This window comes from Mya arenaria, chromosome 2, assembly GCF_026914265.1.
Source record: "Mya arenaria isolate MELC-2E11 chromosome 2, ASM2691426v1".
Lineage (NCBI taxonomy): Eukaryota > Metazoa > Mollusca > Bivalvia > Myida > Myidae > Mya > Mya arenaria.
Window position 1 is genome coordinate 34,099,772 of NC_069123.1, and position 19,765 is coordinate 34,119,536.

The following is a 19,765-nucleotide window of genomic DNA, read 5'->3' on the forward strand; positions in this document are numbered from 1 at the left end:
ATGACAGGGAAAGATTGCTTGGTCAACAAACAGGAATAATGATATAAGAAATGTCAGATAACAGGGAGAGATGGCTTGGTCTACAAACAGGAATAATGATATAAGAAATGTCAGATAACAGGGAGAGATGACTTGGTCTACACACAGGAATTATGATACAAGAAATGTCAGATAATGGCAAAGATGGCTTGGTCTATAAACAGGAATAATGATATAAGAAATGTCAGATGACCGGGAAAGATTGCTTGGTCTACAAACAGGAATAATGATATAAGAAATGTCAGATGACAGGGAAAGATTGCTTGGTCTACAAACAGGAATAATGATATAAGAAATGTCAGATGACAGGGAAAGACTGCTTGGTCTACAAACAGGAATAATGATATAAGAAATGTCAGATAACAGGGAGAGATGGCTTGGTCTACAAACAGGAATTATGATATAAGAAATGTCAGATAATGGCAAAGATGGCTTGGTCTACAAACAGGAATAATGATATAAGAAATGTCAGATGACAGGAAAAGATTGCTTGGTGTACAAACAGGAATTATGACATGAGAAATGTCAGATGACAGGGAAAGACTGCTTGGTCTACAAACAGGAATTATGACATAAGAAATGTCAGATGACAGGGAAAGATTGCTTGGTCTACAAACAGGAATTATGACATGAGAAATGTCAGATGACAGGGAAAGATTGCTTGGTCTACAAACAGAAATTATGATATAAGTAATGTCAGTTAACAGGGAAAGATGGCTTTGTCCACAAACAGGAATTATGATATAAGAAATGATAGTTAACAGGGAAATATGGCTTGGTCTACAAACAAGAATTATGACATGAGAAATGTCAGATGACAGGAAAAGATTGCTTGGTGTACAAACTGGAATTATGACATGAGAAATGTCAGATGACAGGGAAAGATTGCTTGGTCTACAAACAGGAATATGACATAAGAAATGTCAGATGAAAGGGAAAGATTGCTTGGTCTACAAACAGGAATTATGACAATTTAAGAAATAGTCACGGCATCCACAACCTCACTCACTGGTGATGTAATTTTTGTAAACCATGTCGCAACTTTAATGAGCTTGTGGTATAAGTAAATACCATTGTAATTTATCACCATGGTAGTATTAAAATAGAACTGTTATACCCATTTATGATATTACTGTTTCAATATTGGAGGGTAATGTGTACACAAAAGCAGAGCAAACACTTTGAAACATGGTTCAAGTTTATTTTACATGATGATACATCTTATGACCTTACTTTAGCTCAGTTTATACTCATATATCTTAGCTCGATTGAGACCAACTCTGACAGCTCATAAAATCAAGCTCAAGTCCTTTTCCTTGGTAAAAATGTACTGGTAAAGATAAAATAAGATAAAATAAGACTTTTTGTTGAACAGCCCAAATTTGTACAATACTCCTTGGCACCATACATTTTCAACAAGCCCTGCCTTTTACCCACGCATGCAGGCTTGTGCTAATTTGCCCACTGCTTACTTACTTTACTGGTTATGGTGAAGGTCCATGCGTGTGTACACTTCTTGGAGATCATGTTCACTTTGAGATCAGAGTTCACTATCACCTTAGCATAGTCCACACTCGCTACCATCTGAAATAAACAATTAATAATTTCAGGATGCCTTACAAACACTCTGGTGCTGTCCTTCCAAATATTACTGCCAAAATGATTTAGTTTAAACAACAGGGTGTTTTTGTGTCAGAAATCGGATACCTGGAAGAAACGAAGATATCAAATTCATTTGTGCCAAGTCAATCAAACCATTAGGATGTTATAATACTTAGAACATTTGGTTGTGAGGTAGAGAATAAAAAAAACATTCTGGCATAAACAGATTGTACATTTTCTTATTTCATTCCTTTCTTGTTCTTTAATGAGATATTGTTATTGGGGTTAACAGCATCTTTGGTCATTCAGGATATAGACATCAATCATAAAGAAGCTTCAATTTCGGTAAAAAGTTTATGTACATGTTAATAATTTGCCTTTAACCGAAATAAAAACCAGAGCATTGCAGAGTGAATGCCAATGCTCGCCTGTTGATTTTTCAGTCCAAAAAGGGGCATAATATTTATTACAGCCTGAGTTAGAGACCTTGCATTACATGAACATATTGTCTCTTGCACTTGAACCAAGTTTCATTTGAAAATCTTGAGAAGTCTTATGTACAAGAAAGTCCACTTTTAACCATGTGAATTGTTTTCAGTGTTTGAAAAGATCAGGTTTTTTCTTTCTTTTTAACCATATTTTTCATACAGAAACTGTGCTTAGGGGGAAGACTGTGGACCTGTGGCCTTGAAGGTTAAAAACGTTCATACTATATAGACAACACCATAGCCTACAACACTTAAGGCTATCAAAATAACACTATATTTTTTCTTCAAAATACATGACAAACTTAAAATGACAGAAGAAATTAAATGAATAAACTATAGGGCTGTTCATATCTTATGTTTAAAATAGCATGAAGTGTAGTCCAGTTATTTCTACTATTCTATGTTGTACTTGACATTAAATATGGCCGCCTAGGTCATGTTTTATTTGCATGTGCATATTGATCACAAACTTGACCTTTTTAAGTAATTTAGTCAGAGTTTTTATCTAGCTTAAAGGCCATTATTGCCATAACAACAAGAGATGTTTGTCAAACATTATGCCCCCCCTGAGCGCCATGTTGTCAGGATTATATGGACAATTGAATGAAATATGCATGGACGGAAATGACAGCTGATTTGCCACTAACATTGTATGCCGTTGAGGCAGTTTTAAGATTATGACCATTCAAAGTTTGAGGATAGAGTGTGTTATGACCATGACCTTTGACTCTATGACCTCAAAATCCATAGTAGTCATCAGCTGGTCACCAAAAATCCAAATGTTAAGTTTGAGGGCCATGGGTGCAGGCATTGACAAGTTATCACACAGACAAGCATTTTTCGTTCAAGGTCACTGTAACCTTGACCTTTGATCCAATGACCCCTTAAATCATAAGGGGTCATCTACAGGTCAGACACAACTCCAAGTCAAGTTTGAGGGCCATGGGTGCAGGCATTGTCCAATTATCGCATTCAAGGTCACTGTGAACCTGACATTTGACCCAATGACTCCTAAAATCAATAAGGGTCATCTCCTGGTCAGGCCCAACTTACATGTCAAGTTTGATGATCATAGATTCAGGCATTGTTGAGATATCACTGGGAAAAGATTTGTTAACTTTTTTGCGTTAAAGGTTACTGTGACCTTGACCTTGGCCTGATGACCCCCAAAGTCAAGAGGAGTCATCTACTGGTCAGGCCCAACCTTCATGTCAAGTTTGATGACCATAGGTCCAGGAATTGTCGAGTTTGCTTTCAAGGTCACTGTGACCTTGACCTCTGACCCCTTAAATCAATAGGGGTCATCTACTGGTAAGGCCCAACCTCCAAGTCAAGATTGAGGGCCATGGGCGCAGGCATTGTTGAGTTATCACTCGGGCAACCTTTTATCGTTCAAAGTCACTGTTACCTTGACCTTTGGCCCAATGACCCCTAAAATCAATATGGGCCATTTACTGGTCAGGCCCAACCTCCAATTCAAGTTTGATGGCCATGGGTGCAGGCATTGTCGAGTTATCACTCAGACAACCTTTTACCATTCAAGGTCTTTGTGACCTTGACCTTTGGCCCGATTACCCAAAAACAATAGGGGTCATCTACTGGTCAGGCCCAACTTCCAAGTCAAGTTTGAGGGCCATAGGTGCAGGCATTGTCGAGTAATGACACGGACAACCTTTTACCATTCAAGGTCACTGCGACCTTGACCTTTGGCCCGATGACCCCCAAAAACAATAGGGTCATCTACTGGTCAGGCCCAACCTCCAAGTCAAGTTTGAGGGCCATGGGTGTAGGCATTGTCGAGTTATCACATGGACAACCTTTTACCATTCAAGGTCACTGTGACCTTGACCTTTGGCCCGATGACCCCCAAAAACAATAGGGTTCATCTACTGGTCAGGCCCAACCTCCAAGTCAATTATGAGGGCCATGGGTGCAGGCATTGTTGAGTTATCACTCGGACAACCTTTTACCATTCAAGGTCACTATGACCTTGATCTTTGACCCGATGAGCCCCAAAAACAATAGGGGTCAGCTACTGGTCAGGCCCAACCTCCAAGTCAAGAATGAGGGCCAAGGGTGCAGGCATTGTCGAGTTATCACATGGACATCCTTTTACCATTCAAGGTCACAGTGACCTTGACCTTTGGCCCGATGACCCCCAAAAACAATAGGGGTCATCTTATGGTCAGGCCCAACTTCCATATCAAGTTTGATGACCATAGGTCTAGGCATGGTTGAGTTATTACTCGGACAAGCTTAAAATTATTTTATCATTAAAGGTCACTGTGACCTTGATCTTTGACCCGATGAGCCCTAAAATCAATAGGGGTCATCTACTGGTCAGGCCCAACCTTCATGTCAAGTTTGATGACCATACGTCCAGGAATTGTTGAGTTATCACTCGGACAAGCTTTGGTCTACCGACGGACCGACCGACCGACATGCCTGTGCAAAGCAATATACCCCTCTTCTTCGAAGGGGGGCATAATTATGCAAGTTAATGCCTGGGCCTTCAAAATGTTATATCATTTCAATACAGTCGCTAATTGATTTGTCTGATATATTGTCTTTAGGCAAAGCTATTAAGGAGATAATTATTTTTTTGCAATTATTGATATAACATTTTGTCTAGTATTGATAAAATGTCTTACACAGCCAACTAATGATATAAAACTGTCAATAACAAGGGTCATTTAATTGTGTTATGTACTTCTTACCCCATTATAATTAAGAAGTGAACAATGAATAAGGAAATTTAAAGCCTGTTTGATGTGGTTAAACAATTCTTTATGAAAAAATAGCTTGTTTATAAACTATGGGCTACATAGCTCTTTATTTCAGACCAGGAATTGCCCTATTATAAACATAAGGAAACAATTGACTCTTTGCAAAACAGCGTCATGCAATTGAATTTAACTCCAACGAATACAACAGCAAATGGATGAAACTACTTAATGACCTCACAACAGTTATGAGTGTAGAAGTAATTGGAACAATTCAATAGAATGAACATTCATATCTGGGGCCGTATTCAGTATAATTCTTATCCTAGTCCTAATAGACACGCCTCAGTGATTCCATTCAGTCCATTGGCCAGTTATTTATAAAGTCCAATCACAAGACTTCTTATCTGTATCCTTAGAAAAACCTCAGCGATTCCATTCAGTCCATTGGCCAGTTATTTATAAAGTCCAATCAAAATACTTCTTATCCGTATCCTTAGAAAAACCTCAGTGATTCCATTCAGTCCATTGGTCAGTTATATTTATACAGTCCAATCAAAACACTTTTTGTAATCTTAAAATGAAGAGAAATCTTAGGTGGTTATTGAAAAGGGCTCCTGGTTTGTCAATTTTCTAAAGCAGGAAATTCCTTACATTTGCCTATTAAAGACAAATGAATTCAAAATGAAAAATTCTTAAAAAATGTTTACAGCATTTTTATCCCAATCAAAACCTAAACGAAACCATTAGCATGCCTTTATAATTTTGTTGAGCTACTGGCACAAATGAGATGTAATACTCAAGCAATTTCTCATGTAACAACTAATTTTTCCACATAAATATAAACAATGTGGCATGAATCAAAACTATAAATGTTTTACTCTTTTTAAAAGGGATTTCTAGTATATATATTATATTGATAAGCACATTGCTCAATATTTTGATAAATATATTTCTAAATATATTGGACTCAAGTACAATTTTTTCTCCAGAATCATTTTACCATTGAATTTTGAACTAAGTTGTTTTTATGACCTATAAGAATATGCCTTTTTAAAAAGAAGAAACACATACATGATATTGAAATAATGTATGAAGTTATTCGTTAAAATGAGTTGAGAATAAATGACTTTTTGTGATATTGGTGTCGTGATTTTTTGCTTAATATGGAAGCCTTGAGTTCAAAACCAGAGCTCTACTGAGCAAGCGCCCATTTGTTGTTATTTTCAGTCGAAAAAGGGGCAAATCACAGCATTAACGAAATCCAGAGTTATGGGCCTTGCGGTACATGTATATATTGTCTCTTGCAACATGTGTACCAAGTTTCATTTGTATAGTTTTCGAATTTTGTCAAGGTTTAAGTCTTAGCACGTTGATGGCAACGACAACTGCCAACTACAATGCCTGGAAGGCTTTGACAATTCTTACAGAAAACAACTATAGGCAAAAATGCTGTGATGAGATACATTTTATTAACAAACTATTCAAGAGCTTCACTCACACATTGTTCATTGACATTAATACTGAGTGAGACCTGCCAATTGAGTAAATCAATTAACAAGGATGTCAGAAGTGAGTCATTTCTGCAATGAAGAAAAAAACTTTCATATGATAAAACAGCTAACACGACAGAGCCAATCCCAAGGTCCAGACTCTTGATCTATCCACTCTTATTCTTTTGACTAACCATGGGAATGCTATCTGGTAAAGTGCCTCTATAAGAACCGTGAGAAAATTATAATACATTATTAAGCACTTCTCAGATTGAAAAAGGGGATTTATTTGTTGTTGATTTTAAAACTTATGGGAGGAGTTTTAAAGAATATTATTAAGATTCTTAATTCTTCACTATAGATGTGGTGAGCCTTAAATGAAAAGGATTTAAGCAGAATTATATCATGTGAATATGAATAAATCTTACTCATGTAATATCACAAATATTATTTTTTCCGGAAGGATAAAAATACATGTGGATATATACTAATTGAAAAAAATTAAGAAGGGGAAAAATGAAAAATATGTTTCTTGTTTCCTGTCAAGACAGAAAGGATGTTTTCCAAAAATCAAAAATAATTTCTATGTACGAAAAGCTTACAGTTTCATGAACAAGCTTTTAATCAAAATAATCCAAAACCTTCTGTGGATTGTTTGGATAAAGGTCCTAGTCGTAAGGTGATATTATCTTAGGGTCATGCATTTGTTTTGTTGTTATTCATTACCCTTAGCCAGAATAAACATTGAAAACAGATGAAAGCATTTTTTTTGCCAACTAATGTTCCTATAGATTTAAGATTTTTGAAAGTTAAAGTTTTTTGGCAGTGAAAGTTCTAAGCTGATAATTGTCAATCCTGAAAAGGAACTGAGGGGCTGGCTTAGAATGAAGGGTTCTTGCCCAAAGAAGTCTGTAAGGCCAAAACAAACATAATTGTGCGATTAGGGTTACATCTTTGCCCAAAACAGGTAGAGTATGTTATAATATTTTTTTTTTTAATTTTATTTCTTTATAAGCCTTTATGATAAAACATTACTGTCTTCATTGGAGAATGGCGATTAAGTAATATTCAGTTTAAAGCTTTTTAAAGTACATATTGAAACACAATTTTTATTCATCTATTTTATTTTTACTATAAAGTCTATCTTGATGGTAGGGTCCAATAACTGAAAACAGAGGGGTCTTTTCAAGCTTAAAGGGGCTTAGACCCCTTTTTATAGTATTTTTCATTAATATTCATTTCCATGTACTTCCCACTGTCTCTGATGCAAATGTCCAAACAAAAAACCCACAATCTTCACAACTGTACAAAAGTTTGAAGTTAAAACCTCTCAAGTCTGATCCCAGGATTATTCCTCAACTTTAGAACCCTTTATTGGGGCCCTGCTTCTGTTTTTCAAATTCTAAAAGAGTAAGTGTAACTTACCACAGACTTAGGATACTCTGCAGTGAGGAGTTTCTCCATGAGCTGTTCTGGGTATGTGTTACCATGGAGATGTTTGTCCTTGGCCATCTGTAGCTGTTGTCGTTTAAACTTGAATCGTTCCCGCCATTCTTCCAGCTCGTCAGGGGAGTGTGCTTCGATACATTTGTCCGCGTACGGGCATCGTCCATTGGCAGTGTACCTTTGCATTTGTATAATACATCATTATTTTAATTCATGTATATTAAACTTTGTATTAAATAAAAAAAATTCATATTAAGTTTCAATGTATATGATTATATAACATACTAAAGGGAGCCTTTAAAAAAATTGTTCTGAATAGCAACAAATGTAGGATTCTTAAAATTAATAATATTCCATGACAAATTCATCGCCAAAAATAAGGAGTTTATTAATTTTTGTTTGGACGATAAATGGGGGTCAAAGTGGGTGAGGCATCCTGCCGCAGAAGTAAAACTGGCTTTTTAGAAACCCTTTGAGGGCTTTCCGGACTTCAAATTTGAAGCAGCAAACTTTAGTGTCAATACTTGCATCAAGTTAAGTAACAAGATATGTCAACCTGAACAAAAGTTATTCAGTTTCAACCATTTTTCTATTTTTAGTAACCTTGACCTTGACCCTAGGGGTTCCAAACACAATCCCATGAAAGGTCTCCATACACTCTTCCTGTAAACCAAGTTTGGGAAGATATGTGAACCCTAACCTAAGTTATTCAGTTTCATTTATGATGCTGCCCACCAGTCCGTCCGTCTGCCCACCCAAACAACGTCATTCTAATAACCAGGTTTCACAATGTAAAAACCTGGTCTACAACCAAAACCAACTAGTGAACTTTTTTCAATTTTTGTCTGCCTACCGCTGACACAGTGTGTAATCCTCAGCTATGAGGCCTCGGGGTGGCAGACGATATTTCCAGCTGTGTCCCTCGTCTGATGTGATGTTTTTCTTGTGGTCGTCACTACGGCAATGAGTGTCAAGGTCAGTCTTCGTATCAAACGTCATATTGCAGAAGGAACAGGATAGGTCTGGAAATAGAAACATCAATTTTTTATCAAAAATATGATAACCTGCAATCCGATATTTTGTCAACAGTATTAAATCACTGGTTTAATGCATTTTGCAAAATTGGCTTGTTTCAAGAAAAAAAGTTGTTAAACGTTCAATCTGTGAGAGTGCAGCTTTAACTTGAAACATCATGTACACATCTTTTTCTTGAAACATAGTAAAAAAAATATGTAGATATTTATCTTTAAGATACCTTTATACCTTTTATCTGAAACCAAGGAGCCTTTACATCAAGAATGCTAGTATGAACAGTTTTTTGTAACTAGGAGAGATTTTCAAAAGTATGATACAAAAACCACTCCTTGGTTTAAAAAAAAAAAATGCCCCAATATTTCACTGCATTCTCTTTACCATATTAATATAAATTCAATACCCACCAGGGATGCTTGGTTTACTACTGGCCGGCTTATTATTATTGTGAGAGTTGCTGGGGGAGGATGCTCGCTGGGTGGGTGGGGACTGCACCTGGGGGATGGGGGGCTCCACCTCACCCTCTTCCTCAGACTCCTGCAGAGGAAACAAACACTTCAGGCTTAGAGCTCTCGAATCAAGTACCTTTATGATAATTTCATTTGGCAAATCTACTCGCATAATCTTGACTTTACAAACCACAAATAGTTTTCATATAAAGATAATACCCTAATTAATTCTCTTCAAAAGTTTGAAAAAAGCTTAAATCCACACTTTTCACCTGAACAAAAATAGTTTTAAAAGCATTGACTGCAACATCATGAATATACCTCAAGGCCTAATGGATGTAAAAGACCTACCTGGTCTTTGATAGCATCAAGAATGGCCTTCAGTCTTTTTAGTTCTTTAATTGCTTTTGGACTCTGGAATGGAAACATTCAATATTAAGGGTTGTCTTTCTAGTGATATAGGGACCCCTTTTTTCGGCCCTGCATTCCCCACCCTAAAAGTATATAATTATTTTCCCCTTTTTCAGTCCAAAATTCCCCTCCATTTTATGATAAAAAAGAGAGTCAAAATCTGACAAAAATTGCCTTTTGAAATATGCTTTGACATGTTAATATCAAGTTGTATGAATGTGAGTCTTATGTATATATATAGCACAACAATACATTAATTTGATATAATCATATGAATAAATAATACTGCATGCATTCAAAATACACTTTAGTAAGTGAAATTCCCGTTTAGATGGGCCCTTAGTTCCACATTGCCCTTCAGCGTGATGACAGGCCTGATATAAGAGTACATGTACATGTATATATCAAGCATGTAATGTAAAATACATCCTGCTTGCATTTAACACAGTATCAATATCTGCATCTCTAGTGACACATAATCGAATGAGAACAAATAGTTTTTAAGAGTGTTTTGGAAGTGTTTCCTGCAGATTAATTTCCCTTCTAATTAATCACTGCTAATTGAGTTACAATGGGATACATGTGAGTGTTGAATACACCAGCAAACAAATGCCTCATAGTGATGCATTTAGTGATCAAGTGACTTCTCTAAGTCAACTAAATTCAGGTTATTATAAATTATCCCCCCCCCCCCACACACACACCTTAGTTGTAATTAATTCAAACATATCAAACAATGACGTTCCCAGCATGAGAATATTTATATATTCAGTGTTTATTTCCCAAATAATATAAGAAGTGATTAAAACTGACCATGAATGAGAAAGATATGGACAGGACAAAGACAGTACAAACAGACGTGATGAAGAGCATGCTTCCTATATAGTCCCCCTATTGAACTTGTTAAGTGGGGTTATAATAAGTTTTCACACACTTTTTTTCATCTTTTCTTTTTTCTTAATAACTGACTATAAAAATGGTAGGGTCGCCTCTTATTTAGGGTCGGGTAACCAAAGCCAAATGTATTTTTTTAAGCCATTGTCATTATGATAAATATCAGCAAAACAGCCCATTCCCCATACCCTTGGTTCAAGCTGCAGCCAGATGAGTGCCTCGCTGTAGGCGTCTTCTATGCGGCCCTGAAGACATAGGATCTTGATTTTCTTCTCGCGCAAGCTCTCATGGCCGCCCCACTGCTGGACAGCTGCGGACAACAAGAGAAAAAAGTTACAATTATGGTGTTGTAATAATTTCACTTCTGAAACTTGTCAAGAGTTTCACTTTTGTTTGAAATGCCTTGTTTAAACTGTCTTGACTTTAATTGAATCCCCAAGCTTTCGTGCATTATCAGTTTTTTATTTTGATTTAATCTAAATAAATTTTTTACAACTCATAATTAAACTAACAGCTAATTATACCCCTCAGATCACATTAATGAAGCATAGCCATAGTAGGAAATTAAAGATGCACTCTTACTCACAAATACAATTGAACTAATACAAATGTTTTGAACTACAAAAAAGGATGAATAAATGTCGACAACAAAGGTTTTCATGAAGGATACCTAGTTTAATCTGAAAGAAAGGTGCATAAAACATGGTATATATATATATATATATATATCTACCTTATGAGACTATAGAAGATCACAGTTAATCTTTTAGCATTCACCAATCATTTAATATTTTTCAGCTATTAAATACACGGCTACAATCTTGTTGTCAGTATTTAATATTTTCCTTTAAATGCATTATTTAGTAAGTAGGTAAAGGTTTATCACTCAAAAATTATGTTTGGTATACATGTGTGACTGTGTGTATCCATTTCGAAAAAGAGTGTCACTTTAAGTAATAAAACGGACTTTACAGTCTAATTTGAAGCTCACAGAATAATTCAATCTACTGTTACATAAATGTATGTTAAAAAGGGTGAGAGTGGTCACCAAGAGGTTATGGGTTTGAGCCCCATCAGGGGTACTTTCTCATGGCCTCTCAAAAAGGATGCTGTACTGGTTTCTGCTCAGGAAACAGACTGGAGAGTGATTATCATATAAGCTTTTAGCTGTCTTTACAAATGAGCAAAAATAAATTAGTATAGACCAAATGTATGTTTACTTATCAGAATGACATTACATAACATACTCTGAAGCTTACCTTTTTCACATTTTTCCAGGGCGTCCTGAAGTCTCTTCTGCTTGATTAGCTCTGTGATGCTGGTTAAGGTGGTGTTAATTGCCTGCTCACTGACCCGTGACCCCGCTCCCAGGTCGGGTGACCTTGACCCCTGACCTTCACTTGTGGGAGGCGTGTCCTCCGCTTCCTCTCTATCCATCTTCTACCATTTTATGACGCATTGAGGGATGTGCTGGAAGAAAAACAACAGACTCATTGCAGTGTTTTGCTCACTTTTTGCAAATGGAGCAGGGGCACTTTAAATTGTGAAAATACAATTAGTAAGAGTTAATTTTTGATCTTCAAAACTTTGAAGTCTGCAGCCCAACTTATTATTTAGAAGATCAAAAATAAATGCTTACTTTAGTGTTCAGCTTGAAATGCCCATCGAATGCTTCTATAAATAGAAAGTATGCATGCCTGGCTTCTAAATAACTCACTTATCATAATTTATCTATTTTTCATGATCTCTCAGCATTCTTGTGTTTTTTTTACTGAAAACGGGGCTGAAATTTGGCTCAAAAGTATACTTTCTTCACAACTATGATGCAAAATTCACAATCCTAATATTTTTTTTAATAATAAATAAACTATTAACAACTAATGTAGATATGTTTAAGTGTAATTTTAGGCTCAAACAATCCTTCAAATCTTAAGGAGCTTAAAGAGACTGTGCTTTGTTTCCTTGTTTGAAATATACTATGATAAATTCACAATTTGAGGCATTATGTCGCCATTTTCACATTTCTCTGGGCTCTGACCCCTTCTACAACTACTGGTAAGAAAACACTGCCGCTATCAGAAGCAAGTGACCTACAACAATTTGAAGTTACCAGTACATTCTTACCATTGACATTAATTTTATGAAAAGGAACTTAATAAGGGTCCATTTGATCAATAGAACAAGTGCTCCTACTTATGACAAGTAGCATCCAAACTGACAGATTAATATGCTGACTTCATAAATACCTGTTCTATTTTAAATCTTAATTTAAACAAGAACACTCCAAACTGCATGCTCATCAATAAATCACTGTTTTCTCCACAAATATGAAGAGAATGAAAAAAATCCACTGTTTCCTGTGACACAAACTATAACTATCACACAACTTTAATGGGAATATGACCTACTTTAATAAATTTTCTTAGAAGTAACTATTTCAGATTACTTCAGAAACAATTCAAAATCATCTTTTTAGTCAAGATAATGCACAAAACTCACAAAAACTTGCTATGATTTAAACAGTAGTTATAAATCAAGAATCTGAGCGCCAACTCAAATGTTACTTTAAAGTGTATCAAGCTCAACTTAACTGTTATTTCAAAGTGTATCAGGCCAACATATATGTAGTTGCAGAGTGATTGGATTATAACAATATTTTTTTATATTCATAAATACAGAGACTGCAATCTGATTTAAAGGTCAGTATCAATAAACTATAATATAATACTATTTATTTCTACGAGAAGCATTCATCTATTCAAAATCTTAACATGATTTTTGAATCATAAATAATCTTCATCTAGTATAAACTTGGCATAACATTTCTCAATTTCAAAGCAAATAAAGATTATTATTTTTTACGAAGGTCAGGTCCAAATGAGCGGATTTCTTACATCAATATCCGAGATAAATATCAACAGTATTTACCTTATTTCATACTAAATAAAAAGCCAAAATTTTCATGGGTGTGGACCCCCTACCCACATTTTTAAAGAACATATAAGTGCACATTTGAAGGTGCATTTTTTGGAGTTGCACCCCATCTTATGCCAAATTCTGGATCCACCCTACATGCAAGTTCAAATAAAGGTTTCTGCATTGAATATCATTTAAACTTCATGAGTTCATAAGTCCTTATAAAATCGAAATAAATGTCTTACCGAAATGAGAAATACAATTTTATAACATAAAAATTCAAGCAGTCACACTTTTCATGTTTCGGTTACAATCATTCAGAAATTAAGCAAAACAGTATTTTCACACTTTTTTAATTATAATTGCAACATTAAAAATCAGCTCTTGCAATGATTTTTTTTATTTAAAAAAATCATAAATGCAATTTTAAGATAATATTGTTATTGAACTCATATGTATTTACTGATTATAACTTTAAGTGATATCTTAAAATAATAATCATCATAATAATAACAACATTATGAACATTGTAGTATGTATATATACTTGTTTTAAGTTTAAGTAACTCTTAATTTCAATGTCAAAAGCTTATTTGTTGAATTGTTTTCATTTGTACATCACACATTTAATACTTCCCTATAGTTACATTAAAACTGACACAGCTATTATTTAATGATTTTCAAAATTAAAGAAATGTATCAGCAATAGGCGACTATAAATTAATAAATTGCTATTTTCATCCCCACCCGCCCCCTCTTTTTTCTGCCGCCTTTTGAATTTATATTGACTCAAATATAAATGATGAAAAAGGGTCTATATTTACGTATTGGTCTGAGAATGGTGTCTATTCATACATACGGTGCTACATTGTAGAACATTCACATGTAAAAATTGTTACGATCATGGTCATGGTTCATCTATAAACACATGTATATTTTCCCTTATGCAATTAGAAAGAACATGATAAACACATATTAAAAGGTTTAACATTCATGTTAGAGAAAAAATGTCATCCCCCACCCCCATTTAAAAAAATAAAATGATGGGAATTGAGCAGTTAATTTATACTGGCCTTAGCTTAAAGCCTTCTGAAGTTTTTGTTGTCATCTAATATTTTCCTCTGCACTGACCTTTGACAAGGAAAGTTTTTTAATCTCAGCATCACTGTCTTCTGAGTATGCACAGTTCCTCAGTTTTTTTTCTATTCATTTAATGATGAGTTCAAGCTATTAAAACATTAAGTAAACAGTTTGGGCAATTATTATTTTTAATTAACAAATCATTAACAAAGAACAATGATGGATACTGATAAAGTTAATCGGGCACCTACAATGAGACAAAAAAAGAGAGACCCACTTATGCGACAAAGTATGGGTTCTTTTTCTGTGATAATAAAGCTGTTAGCAGAAGAAATGCAACTCTTAATATTGACCCCCTGTTTGTTGTAAAGTAAAACAAGTCTAGGTATATACCTTTATACCGATATCTTTTTAATTTGGATGTGACATCAAATTCATTACAAAAACTAATAAAATAGTAAGCATTGCGAATTCATTATTAAGAAACAGAAGCTGAAATACTGAGGCAAAATTATGAATGTACAAAATGTAAAATGAAGCAGCAGGTGATATTCGCATAAGGACTATAATATATGAAACTAAAACTGCAGGCATGCAGGTGTGAATGTTTGAAATAAGCACAACCCTGCATCCCTGAATCAAGCTTGTGCATACAGAAGCATCTAAATTCTGTTTAGAAGATAACATATTTGAGGTTGAAAGTTACGACCAAGATATAATATGAACATTTATAAAGTGCCAAGGCTTGTTTAAGAAAATCTTAATTTCGATGACTAGGCTTATGGTGTGTGTCTTGTGACATTGTATTCAATATTTTTTATTGTTTCACTTATAATAATTCATTATGGAAAACATCTACTTTTTTCATAAGGGGTATTATGTGACATTTGAAATGAAAATGTCCTAATTATTTCCATGAATTTCTGCAAGGTCACAAGCACAAAGATGGTCCATACTGTCATTTCTCATGTGATTTGTAAAGATTAGAGACAAAATTTACTTAGGTTATGCACATCAAGGTAACTCCTCAGAAGCGAAACAAAAACTAACAAAAAGTGTTCGTGTATTTTGTTAAAACTACACATGTAAAATGACTCATAATGCTTTGTTATGATTTTGCCAAGTGAACTTGAGAGTAAACAGCCGAACAGTTTTTTACTGTTTTCGTAAATTCCTAAGGATGTCACGTGAAATATATCTCATTTTCACATAGAATACATTTAAATCTACGTATACTTTACATTTGAAGTGCAAAACGTAATAACATTCCACTAATATTGTCCGAAAATACACAATAAATGTTCACCTTTTCCCACTTCCTGTGCCATGCCAGGAAAATGACGTCATGGTACAGTAACAAATTGGTTTGAAAGCGACATTGAACTATAATTAACGAATTATTTATCATCATGATCATGATCATGAACATCATCATCATGATTATGATCATCATCATGATCATCATCATGATCATCATCATCATCATCATCATCATTACCATCATCATCATCGTCTTCGTCGTCGTCGTCAGCAGCAGCAACATCAGCAGCATCAGATGCATCAACAGTAGCAGTGATAGCAGCAAGACCATTATCATCATCAGCAACAGAAGCATTACCAATCACGTCTTTCTTGCATCCATTTTTTTTTGTGAGTGGCCAAAATTGAGGAGGTCATGCTACAACAATCTATATTTCGACATAACATTTTCAAATTTAAGAAAAACAAAGTTAATTTGGGCGTAATCAAAGGATAAAGATATTGATATTATAATACATCAGAAGCAAACAAGTGATGTGTTCATGAACAAAATAATCATGAAGAAACTATTAAAGAAGGAAGATAATTCTGCTTCTGGGTTAGTACAGAACAAAATGCGCATGGAATAATTTATGACCGCTTTACGACGTGTATTGGAACAGGTGGCCCACTATCAGCTTGAAAATAGAAAGTGATAGGAAATTAAATGTATTGACATGGGCCCTTGGCCTGCCGCAGTGCAACTGTACTTAGTACACTTAGTACTCTTACTGCACGTAGTATTGGTGCGGGTAAGGGTGCGGGTGCGGTGGGTCCGGAGGGATGTAAGACGGTTAAAAGTATGCACGCGCCAATTGGCTCCATTATGGAATGATCCAACCCGCATTCCTCGTCCATTGTAAAGATAAATTATCCCCACATCCTTGATTGAGGACTGAAGCCAAAGATAAAAAACGTTTGCCCCGAAATGCCACTAGCGGCTCCAGGGGGGGGGGGGGGGGCACCTGGTGCGCCCCCTCCCCCTCCATACAATCGTCCAAGTTCATCTTTTATTTCAATATTTGAGGAAAAAGTACTACATACGTCCAAATTGCATCATTTCGGACTAGAAATTGTTAAAATTTTCTTCGGGGGACCCCCCCCCCCCCGAACCCCCCTGACAACATTTAACACAAAAATCGTTTTCTAGGTAGGGTCGCATGTCAAAAGGGTTGCACCCCTAAGTTACGCCTCCTCTAACGTTAATTCTTGGATCCGCCCTGGGAACGGTAATGTAACAACGATGAATAACAAATAAAGCGTAACACACGCCATAGCCCCGGTTAAATAGGGACTAAACATATTCTGTATTCTGTCTCGCCGTTGCAATGGGTGACACAGAAGCGAAGCTCAGAGCCTGAATACTAGTAATCAGGTTTAACAGTAAAAGTTAGATGACATAAAGTAAAATCTTAATGACTAAGAATGTGCGAGGTGTTGGGTGAGCGTAGTAATTGAGCCCTTCTTAATCATTAAGATTTTACTTCAGGTCATCTTACTGACTAAGAATACCAACTCATTGTCAACGCAAACTCTGACTCAGGGAGTGTGTATCGGATGAGTGGCAGTATTCAAAGACAGTTAAATGTCCTGAAGTAATATTTTAATGATACAGAAGGGCTCTATCGCTACACTCACTCCACCCATTCTGAATCATTAAAATGTTACTGCATGTAATCCAACTGTTTCAAATAACATTGACAAACATCAGCGGCTATTTTTATACAGCTTTTTAGGGAAAAGTTTTAATTAAGTGAAATTTTTCGAATATTTAAAAACGAAAGTTTAAACTACCTTCTAAAAATTTCTTCATATTAAATTTTATAATTTTCTGTAATTTTGACCCTCGTTTGCATTTCTTCATGTTTTTGATTCTCTTAACTGAGCTAAAAAAATGTTTTACTAAGTTTCCTGTGTTTTACTCAAATGCATTATGAATTAGACTGGTACCCCCTCCATCTCTTCTTTCCATTTTTGTAGGAAAAGTAACGTAAGTCACCAGTCTATTATGGATACGACCTTAGTCATAACGGTATACGAAGTCGTAGTCCAAAATCATCGATTGCGGTTCATAACCTGTTTGTTACTTGCCATCATTGTCATTTAAGGCATTAACTTATGATATATCTAATTAAAAAGATGTTTATTTTGTTCTCAAAGCGTCAATAACGACTCTGCTTATTTACGCAGTTGCAGTATCAACATTTCATGGTAATATTTATCACCATCACTAGCAGTAGCAGCAGCAGCAGCAGCAGCTAAAGCAGCAACAGGTGGCAAAATCATTACATAGACAAACAGTAGAGATTAAAAGCTGCACTCTCACAGATTTACCATTTTTACAACTTTTTTTATTTATTTTTTTGTCTTAGAAAGAGCAAATGTTTTCGTAAATATCTGCAAACCAATGATATAAGATTGCTAACAAAAAAACTGATCGGAGATGTTCATATTTTCGTTCGAAAATTAATGTTTTATGGCTTAAACCGTTACTAACGGTTTAAGAAAAGTGCATGAAACATCAATTTTTGAACTTAAATATAAAAATCTGCGATCTAATTTTTTTGTCAGCAGTCTTCTTTGTTAACTGGATTTTCGCAAAAATTGGCTCGTTCCAAGACAAAAAAATAAAAAAAAGTTGTCTAAACGTTCAATCTGTGAGAGTGCAGCTTTAAGAACATCGCTTATAATGTGAAAATATATCAATGTTCGGTGTGACCAGTATTTATTATATATTACCAGTCCGCATTGAAACTGATAAATAACGAATTGAAACAATATGAATTCGACCATAGTAAAGAACAATGCTGACAATGCTATAGATTCTACAAACTTGAGAAGTAACGAAAACAATTTTTTTTTTTATGAGTCTCTTTATCAATGTTTAGGTTTTTTCAAACTTCTTTCGCTACATCAGCCATTCTTCTACGTGCTCTTATCATGCTCTGAACATTTTGAACTTTTTTTATTATTAGAATGTGGTTAAGTCCCATCTTAAAAATAAATAAATTTATACTGCGCAATTTGATTTATTTTTTTCGGGCAAAGGCCCACGCACAAAATAATCCTTAACCTATTTTCTGATTCCAAAAGTTCTATTTGATAGAAATTGTGATTTCCCTTTGTAATTTGTAGTTCTTTTAAATTCCAACTAGTTTCAAAACTTGAAAATCGGTGCTGAAGCAAGCCAGACGGAAAACTATTGTCCAATGAAAAATTAAAATTAAAATATTTTATTTAATGTAAATTGACCATAGCTCTACTACTATACTCGCAGGGTCGTTAAATTTTACCCCCCCCCCAGTAAAGAATATGAACAACGGCCTTTATCAATATAGAAAATAGGTCAAAAGTAAACTAACCAGGAAATAAAATAGGAGTTGAAATTGTTGATCATATGATAGATTAGTTTCAGGTTTACAAAGACTTTATTATGTATAAATACATTCTGCATGATAACATGTATAATCGATACAGAAACTTAAAATATATTTTAATAAGTTTGACCCGTCTTGGACTTATAACGGGGTTTACCCTAATTTTAAGCCTTGCTTGTATTACACAAGCTGACTGTAATTCTTATGCTTATTAAATAGATAGTTGATTACTTTTTTGCGCTAGGCGTATCGTAGCTGATCAAGTATGTATATATTTATAGACTTATTAATAATATCATACTTTAAAATTTAAGTGTTTTACAAGGACTGGAAGCAATGTAACTCGTTGCACTAATTTTTCCGCGTTTTAATTGAAAAAACAACAGCATGTGACCACAACGAAAATGAAACCTGATTGGATCAATGACATCATATGAAGAATACATTATTTGATCAAAAATTCCAAATATATTCCCTTCAAGATAGTTCAATAAAAGCGTCTTTGATTTAATTTCTG

At 34.9% G+C, this 19,765-nt stretch overlaps 1 protein-coding gene across 2 annotated transcripts in view; it reads right to left on the bottom strand.

Annotated features, from left to right (window-relative positions):
- The window catches only part of LOC128203432 (probable helicase with zinc finger domain), a 42,176-nt gene extending 26,262 nt beyond the window's left edge, over positions 1-15,914 (bottom strand). Inside the window, exons 1-8 of one of the 2 annotated variants that reach the window (XM_052904855.1) lie at positions 15,879-15,914; positions 11,837-12,047; positions 10,766-10,887; positions 9,624-9,686; positions 9,231-9,360; positions 8,645-8,813; positions 7,771-7,969; positions 1,516-1,623 (exon numbers count right to left, since the gene is read on the bottom strand). In XM_052904855.1, coding sequence (XP_052760815.1) covers positions 1,516-1,623; positions 7,771-7,969; positions 8,645-8,813; positions 9,231-9,360; positions 9,624-9,686; positions 10,766-10,887; positions 11,837-12,014 — 969 coding nt within the window. In that variant the 5' untranslated portion in view covers positions 12,015-12,047; positions 15,879-15,914. Of the gene's footprint in view, positions 1-1,515; positions 1,624-7,770; positions 7,970-8,644; positions 8,814-9,230; positions 9,361-9,623; positions 9,687-10,765; positions 10,888-11,836; positions 12,048-15,572; positions 15,668-15,878 lie in introns of those variants that run through there. The other variant, XM_052904847.1, reaches the window with a different exon arrangement.
- Positions 15,915-19,765: the final 3,851 nt, after the last annotated feature.